Source organism: Rhincodon typus, chromosome 1, assembly GCF_021869965.1.
Source record: "Rhincodon typus isolate 14 chromosome 1, sRhiTyp1.1, whole genome shotgun sequence".
In the NCBI taxonomy this organism is placed as follows: domain Eukaryota; kingdom Metazoa; phylum Chordata; class Chondrichthyes; order Orectolobiformes; family Rhincodontidae; genus Rhincodon; species Rhincodon typus.
In genome coordinates this window covers 5,062,050-5,070,906 of record NC_063332.1, presented here as the reverse complement: position 1 = coordinate 5,070,906, position 8,857 = coordinate 5,062,050, and the positions used below count along the sequence as shown (strand labels likewise).

Sequence of the window (8,857 nt, the reverse complement as noted above, 5' to 3'; positions counted from 1 at the left end):
TGAAAAAAAATCATTTCTGTACCAATTTCAAAACCCTTATGTTATTGATATTGGAACTTCAATTCACTGAATAAATCTGGAATTGAACGGATGTCTCAATGTTGGCAATCACAACATCTAGTATCGATTGTTGTAAAAACCCATCTTGCTCTCTAATGTCTTTCAGGAAAAGATAAACTGTCCCCTATAGTGATTGTAACAAGGTCAGCCAGGTGGATCTCACAGAATATGATTGAGGCTGTTAATTTGGTCCAATCAGGGAGCCCTGGCTGACAGATAAGGACAGGAGTGTCAGAGGTTCTGCTCACTCTGAGAGAGTTGGACCAGTGTCAAGTGCTTCTAAATTAAGGGTGACTTGTGGATGGGATATACTGCCCCCTGTGGAGTTATTTCACCCTTCTTACTTGGCCTGCCCTATGTGGAATGCCTGACCCACAGCAATGTGGTCATCTCTCAATGACCTTCTACAATGGCTTTGCGGGCCATTCAGTTGTACCAAACTGCTGTAGAGATCCAGTTGACTGCAGCAGGTCACAAAGGTGGCTCCCCATCTCCTTCCAAAGGGTAGTTAGGGATGGGCAACAAATGACAACGAAGCCCATGTCCCGTGAATAAATTGAAAAGACATTAATCTTGTTCCAGGTATGGATTAAGTTATACTTTGACTAATGGTTCAAGAGGTAGCTCAGAGGAGGGTCACTGGATTTATTCCAGAGATGAAAGAGTTGTCTTCTGAAGAGAATTTGAGCAGTTTAAGCCTATGCTCCCTGGAGTTTAGAAATATGAGAGAAGATCAAATCAAGGCATATAAGATATGAAAGGGGATTGACAAAGTGGACGTAGAAAGGATGTTTCCTCATGAGGGGTAATCTAGAACGAAAGGCCATCATTTCAGGATAAGTGATGGCAGATTTAAAACAGAGATGAGGAGAAATTACTTCTCTCAAAGGGTTGTGAATCGGTGGAATTCACTAACCTGATGCAAGGACAGTAGCTGGCGTGGGCAGCTTAGTGGTTAGCGCTGCTGCCTCAGAGTGTCAGGGACCCCGGTTCGATTCCACTCTCGGGCGACTGTCTGTGTGGAGTTTGCATATTCTCCCTGTGTCTGTGTGGGTTTCCTCTGGGTGCTCTGGTTTCCATCCACAGTCCAAAGATGTGCAGGTTCAGTGGATTGGCCAATGCTAAATTGCCTGTAGTGTCCAGGGATGTGTAGGCTAGGTGGGTTAGCCTTGGGAAATGAGGCGTTATGGGAATAGGGTGGGGGTTATTGAGTCTAGGTGGGATCCTCTTTAGGGGATCAGTGAAGACTTCATTGGCCAAATAGCCTCTTTCTGCACCATTGGGACCTATATGTAAGGAGGTAGCAAGATTTTTAATCAGTAATGGGCTGAAGGGTTATGGAGAGCAGATATAGGAAAGTGGAGTTGAGGCCAAGATGAGATCAGCCCTGATCATATCAAATGGCAGAGCAGGCTCGAGGGGCTGAATGGCCTATTTCTACTCTAAGGTTCTTATGTTCTAACTGAAGTTTTGTCTTCAATTGCATTGCTACGCTTGGCAGATTCAGGAGACAACATGGGTGAGTTTCCGAGTCATAAACAATCCACACAGATTTCATTTGCCAACCAGTGTCTGCATGAAAGGGATAATCCCATGCATTATGACAGTCACTTGGAGAGTGATTGGAGAGCAGAGATCATAGTCAGAGGTCCTCAGAGTGTGGGGGCAGGGATGGGTGCAGTAGCCATCACTAAGGAGAAGGTGCTGGGGAAGTTGTAAGGTCTGAAGGTGGATACATCACCTGGACCAGAGGGATTACACCTCAGAGTTCTGAAGGAGTTAGCTGAGGAGATTGTAGAGGCATTGATGGTGACAGGAGAGGACTGGAAATTGGCTAAAGGAACATCCCTTTTTAAGGGAGGGAGGCAGAAGACAGGAAACTATCAGCTGGTTAGCCTGGCCTCGGTTATCGTTAAGATATTAGAGTCCATTATTAGAGTCATAGAGTTATACAGATCGGAAACAGACCATTCAGTCCGATTCGTCCATGCTGACCAGATTTCCTAAATTAATCTAAACCCATTTACTAGCATTTGGCCCATATCCCTCTAAACCCTTCCCATTCATATACCCATCCAGGTGCCTTTTCAATGCTGTAATTGTACCAGCCTCCACCACTTCCTCTGGCAGCTCATTCCATACACACACCACCCTCTGCATGAAAAAGTTGCCCCTTAGGTCCCTTTTAAATCTTTCTCCTCTCACCTGAAACCTATGCCCTCTAGTTTTGGATTCAGCTATCCTAGGGAAAAGACCTTTTTCATTCATCCTGTCCATGCCCCTCATGATTTTATAAACCTCTATAAGGTCACCCCTCAGCCTCCGACACTCCAGAGAAAATAACCCCAGCTGACTCAGCCTCTGTCCATAGTTCAAACCTGGCAACATCCTTGTAAATATTTTCTGCACCCTCTCAAGTTTAACAACATCTTTCCTATGGCAGGGAGACCAGAATTGTACACGGTATTGATATATATTGGTATAAAATTGGCCTCGCTAATGTCCTGTACCAGCACAACATTCCAACTTCTATACTCAATGTTCTGACCAATGAAGGCAAGTGTACCAAATGCCTTCTTCCCTATCCTGTCTACCTGTGACTCCACTTTCAAGAAAATATGCACCTGAACTCCTAGGCCTGTTTGTTCGGCAACACTCTCCAGGACCCTGCCATTGACTGGATAAGTCCTGCCTTGGTTTGCCTCACATTTATCTAAATTAAACTCCATCTGCCACCCCTCGGCCCATTGGCCTGTCTGATCAAGAGTCCCATTGTACTCTGAGGTAACCTTCTTCACTGTCCACTATGCCACCAATTTTGGTGTCATCTGCAAATTTACTAACCATACCTCCTATGTTCACATCCAAATCATTCATATAAATGACAAAGAACAGTGGACTCAGCACCTATCATTGTGGCACACTGCTGGTCACAGGCTTCCAGTCTGAAAAGCAACCCTGTACCACCGCACTCTGTCTCTTACCTTCAAGTTAATTTTGTATCCAATTGGCTAGCTCCCCCTGGATCCCATAGCAAAGAACAAAGAACAATACAGCACAGGAACAGGCCCTTTGGCCCTCCAAGCCTGCACCGACATATTTTGCCCTTCCATACTAAAACCATGTGATCTTACTAACCATTCTACCATGTGGAACCTTGTCTTAAGCTTTACTGAAGTTCATAATGTCTACCGCTCTGCCTTCATCAATTTTCTTTGTCGCCTCTTCGAAAAACTCAATCAAGTTAGTGAGATACGATTTCCCACGCACAAAACCATGTTAACTATCCCTAATCAGTCCTTGCTTTTCCAAAACATGTAAATCCTATCCCTTAGAATCCCTCCAACAACTTACCCACCACTGATGTCAGGCTCACTGGTCTACAGTTCCCTGGCTTTCCCTTACAGCCTTCTTAAATAATGCCGCAACATCAGCCACCTCCAGTCTTCCGGCACCTCATCCATGCCTGTCATTGATTCAAATATCTCAGCAAGAGGCCCAGCAATCTCTTCCCTAGCTTCCCACTAAGTTCTGGGAAACACATGACCTCCAGCCCCTCCTCCCCTGTAATATGGACACTATTCAAGGCATCACTATTTATTTCCCCAAGTACCCTAGCTTCCATGTCTTTCTCCACAGTAAATACTGAGGTGAAATATTTGTTTAGTATCTCACCCATCTCCTGTGGCTCCACTCACATAGATGGCTACATTGGTCTTTAAGGGCCCCTAATCTCTCCCTAGTTACTCTTTTGTTCTTAATGTACTTGTAGAATCTCTTTGGATTCTCCTTAACCCTATTTGCAAAGCTATCTCATGTCCCCTTTTTTCCCTCCTGATTTTCCTCGTAACTATACTCCTACTGCCCTTATAGCAGTCTCAAGATTCACTCGATCCCAGCTGTCTATACCTAATATATGCCTCCTTTCCCTCGACCAGAACTACAATTTCTCTCGTTATCCAGCATTCCCTACACTACCAGCCTTGCCTTTCACATGAATAGGAACATACTGTCTCTGAATTCTCACTATCTCATTTTTAAAAGCCTCCCATTTCCTAACCATCCCTTTACCTGAGAATAGCATGCCCCAATCAACTTTTGAAAGTTCCTAATAGTGTCTAATACCATCAAAATTGGCCTTCCTCCAATTTAGAACTTTTTGGTCAGTTCTGTCCTTTTTCATAACTATTTTAAAACTAATAGAATTATGATCTCTGGTCCCAAAGTGCTCCCCCACTGACACCTCAGTCACTTGTCCTGCCTTATTTCCCAAGAGTAGATAAAGTTTTGTTCCTTGTCTAATGGGTACATCTACATGTTGACTAAGAAAGTTTTCTTGTACACACTTAACAAATTCCTGCCCATCCCAAACCCTTAATACTGTGATAGTCCCAGTCTGTGTTTGGAAAGTTAAAGTCCCCTAACATTACAACCCTGTTATTCTAACAGATATCTGAGATCTCCTTACAAATTTGTTTCTCAGTTGTTAAGGATGAGATTGTGGAGTGCTTGGAAATACATGGTAAAATAGCTGGGTCAACCCAGCTTCATCAAGGGGAGACCATGCCTGACAAATCAGTTTGAATTCTTTGAGGAGTAGTAAGCAAGTTAGACAAAGGACTGCCAATGGATTTCGAGAAGGCCTTTGACAAGATGTCGCAGAATAGGCTGCTAAGTAAGATAAGAGCCAATGGTGTTAGGGGCAAGGTACTGGCATAGATAGAGGATTGGCTGACTGGCAGAAAGCAGAGACTGGGGATAAAGGGGTCCTTTTCAGGATGGCAGCTAGTAACTAGTTAAATTCTGCAGGAGTCAATGTTGGGACCACAGCTATTCATGTTATACTTTAATGATCTGGATGAAAGAACTGAGGGCATTGTTACTAAGTTTGCAGGTGACATAAAGCTAGGTGGAGAGACAAGTAGTGTTGAGGAAGTGGGGAGGCTGCAGAAGGACTTGGAAAAGCTAGGAGAGTGGGCAAAGAAATGGCAGATGGAATACAGTGTGGGAAAGTGTGATGTTATACACTTTGGTAAGAACAATAGGGGCATAAACTGTTGTCTGAATGGAGAAAAGCTTTGGAAATCTGAAGCACAAAGGGACTTGGGTGTCCTAGTTCAGGATTCTCTTAAGGTTAACACGCAGGTTCAGTTTCCAGTTAGGAAGGTAAATGCAACGTTAACAATAATTTCAAGAAGGCTAGAATACAAAAGCAGAGATAAATTGCTGAGGCTGTATCAGGTTCTGGTCAGGCTGCATTTGGAACATTATGAGCAGTTTTTGGCCCTGTATCTAAGGAAGGATGTGCTGACACTGGAGGGGTCCAGAGGAAGTTTACAAGAATGATCCCAGGGATAAAGGGCTTGTCATATGAGGAGCAGTTGAGGACACTGGACCTGTACTCGATGGAGTTTGGAAGGATGAGGGGGATGACCTGATTGAAACTTACAGAATACTGAGAGGCCTGGATAGAGTGGATGTGGAGAAGATGATTCCACTAGTGGGAGAGACTAGGACCCAAGGACACAGCCTCAGAGTGAAGGGAATGACTCTATAGAACTGAGTTGAAGAGGAATTTCTTCAGCCAGAAGGTGGTGAATCTGTGGGACTCATTGCCATAGAGGTCTGTGGAGACCAAGTCATTGAGTGTATTTAAGACAGAGATAGATAGGTTCTTGGTTAGTAAGGGGATCGAGGGTCATGGGAGGAAGGCAGGAGACTGGGATTGAGAAGTGTAGCAATGATTGAATGGCGATGCAGACCTGATGGGCTGAATGGCCTAATTCCGCTCCTCTATCTTATGGTCTTTTGGTCCTATGTATTTTGGTATTGAGATGTTAAAGACCATGAAATATCCTGAACTAAGGTGAGGGTGATGATTGAGGGTAGAGACAAGAGGGGATGTAGATGGTAATGGGCAGTCCTGACATTGGGAAGATGGAGTTGATCGAAGATGAAGTCTGAGCTCAGGGTTGAAGAGAGCCACCCAGGCTGATGTTGGGAGAAGCTGGCGATTTTGAAGGATCTGTGACAGGCCTGTGGGTCAGTTTGTCGTTGAGCTTGAGGGCAGAGTTCCTGAGCTGGGATCGTGGCTTGGTGCAGGTGAAGTGGGCATGTATAAAGCTGCTGGTTGTCTGTCGCAATATTGTCTTGCACCAGTTTCGGCCCCATGTTTTGCACAGCTGTCACACTATCAGGGAAAGCCACAAAGATGAGGTTTGACCACAGGCTCTGTTCACTTCTGATGCTGACCAGTCATTGACTGAATGTGCCACCGATAATGTTGCTTGTTTACCTTTAGGAAGACGAGTTTGTAGACTGGTGGAGCAAGTTCTACGCATCAACGGGTGAGGCCAACAAATGTGGAACGTACCTGGATAAAGGCTTTGACACACTTCAGGTACACCATGCAGTTTGTTCAGTTCTGGGTATTATCTATATCGATCACTGTGCTTCATGATAAATTAATATATTTTTTTGGAACCATGTGCAGCTTTCCTTGTATTTCTATGATGTACGTGTTAAGAAGGGAGAAAACATAGTTCGAGTTTAATTTTAGGTTTTGGGTTCAGGTTTGTACGGAGTTTGTTTATTTGCATTTAAAGCAGGCTTTTAAAAAGATCTCTCGTGGTAATGTGTTCAGGTCGTCAGGTTCAGAATCCTGTTCCCTGGTCCATCCCATTGCACATCTCATCCAATCAGCAACCAGATTGCCAACGAATTAGCACCCTGTTTCTCATGCAGTTTCAATTATTGTTCCCCTTGAAGTGTGGCTAACTTGCATTTGCCCTGATGGAGCGTTGTCAGTGTATTTCTTTTTTTCAATAATATTACTTCAATGTTGTGCAAATTCATCACAGACTAACTACTTTAGCCCTGGATAGACAATATAAGTTTTTGACATCTTTTACATAAGGTTTAACGTCTTGTTATCTATTCATTAGTGCTCAGTATAAAATGAGACTCATATTTCAGTAGCACCTTTTACTATACAATCTCATTATGTTCTCATTCCCCCTTTATACTCTGAGGTTTTTAATGTAATTTGTAAAGACAGATGGGGGCAAAGTTGTAATGGCTTTACAAACGGACAATATATTTGGGAGTGCAACACTGCTTCAAGGAAGAAGTGGAGAGCCATGATCAGGGATGGCACTGTAGAGAGATTTTTTTATCCATAATAAAGAGATAGCAGGTAAGGCCAGGAAGCTGGAGACTTTTGAAATGATAAAGGGCATTTGAATCATCACAGGCATAATTGGGAAAAGACTGCACTGGTCAGGGAATTGAGTACAAGAGTCAGGATGTCATGTTGCAGCTTTATAAGAATTTGGTCAGGCCACACTTAGAGTATTGCATTCAGTTCTGATCACCACAATACAGGAAGGATGTGGAGAGGGTACAGAAGAGGTTTACCAGGATATTGCCTGGATCAGAGTATAAGGAGAGGCTAGAAAAACTCGGGTTGTTTTCTCTGGAGCGGTGGAGGATGAGGGGAGACGTGATAGAAATCTGTAAAATTGTGAGACGCATAAATAGGGTTGACGGTCAGAACCTTTTTCCCAGGGTGGAAATGTCTCATATTAGGGAGCGTGCATTTTTTTTCTCTATTCATTTGTGGGATGTGGGTGTCGCTGGCTGGCCAGCATTTCTTGCCCATCCCTAGGTGAGAGAGGGCAAGTTCAAAGACAAAGTGAGGGGCAGGTTCTTTACACAGAGAGTGTAGCAGACTGAAACTCGCTGCCAGGGGTGGTGGTGGAGGCAGATACGATAGGGCGGTTTAAGGGACTTTTAGATAAACACATGAATATTCAGGGAATGAAGGGATATGGACCAAGGGCAGGCAGAAGGGTTTAGTTTAATTTGGCATCATGTTCGGCACAACATTGTGGGCCGAAGGGCCCGTTCCTGTGCTGTACTGTTCTGTGTGCTATCTTCTAAAAGGAGAGAAAATAGTCAAGACAGGAAGAATTGTGTTCATTAGACACGAACAGGCTGAGACTATGGATCTATCAGGAATGACCTGGTGACTGATTTTGGGAAACGGGTAGAAGCAAGCTGTTTGGAATGAGGTTAGAAGCTTTAGGAGTGGAGGGGAATCTCCAGGGGAGATGAGATGTCTGACAGTCTTGGAAACAATCACTTCCAATCAGTGGTGGGACCATTGAAAGAAATACCTGAGAATCAGTGCTCAGTCTAAATCTGGAATTGTCGGCCCACAAAAGCCTGCTGGTTCAGAGTATCTTGAGATTTGGGGCAGAGGAGGGCGATAGAGTATGGTCTTGTTCAGCCATGCTTTAACTGAATATACTGGAACAGTCAATGAATATTGCTCCCAGAAGTGTTACTATTGGAATGCAAGTAAAGTAGCAGCCAATTTGCAGACAGTGATATCCCTCAACTGGCGATCTGTTGATGACCAGGTAATCTGCTGTGGCAGTATTGGTTAATGGAGAAACATTAACCAGGAACAGTGCCAAGAACACTTCTGCATTTCTTCAAAATGGAACCACAGTGTCCTTTAAGCCCATCTGAGTGTCAGATGAGAGCTGAGCTTAACAAAGTCACCGGAAGAGTTCCAGACAGCATAAATAGGGAGAAACTGTTTGCATTGGTGTCGGGTTAAGGTAAAAGACCCATAGGTGACCTGATGGAAGCCTTTTTAACACAGTGAGTGCATCGGCTCTGGAATAAACTGCCTGAAGATGAGGTGGAGGTAGGATTCCAATGCTGGCCTTCAGAAACATCTAAGAGAAACCAAAAGGGAGGGTTACTGGGGAAGGGATGGGTGTGTGGG

The 8,857-nt window shown here is 44.1% G+C and overlaps 1 protein-coding gene across 1 annotated transcript in view; it reads left to right on the top strand.

Annotated features, from left to right (window-relative positions):
• dysf (dysferlin, limb girdle muscular dystrophy 2B (autosomal recessive)) overlaps nt 1–8,857 on the top strand; it is a 236,281-nt gene that overhangs the window by 196,014 nt on the left and 31,410 nt on the right. Inside the window, exons 36-37 of the mRNA XM_048600995.1 lie at nt 1,562–1,761; nt 6,362–6,460. Of these exons, the coding sequence (XP_048456952.1) occupies nt 1,562–1,761; nt 6,362–6,460 (299 nt within the window). The remainder of the gene's footprint in view (nt 1–1,561; nt 1,762–6,361; nt 6,461–8,857) is intronic.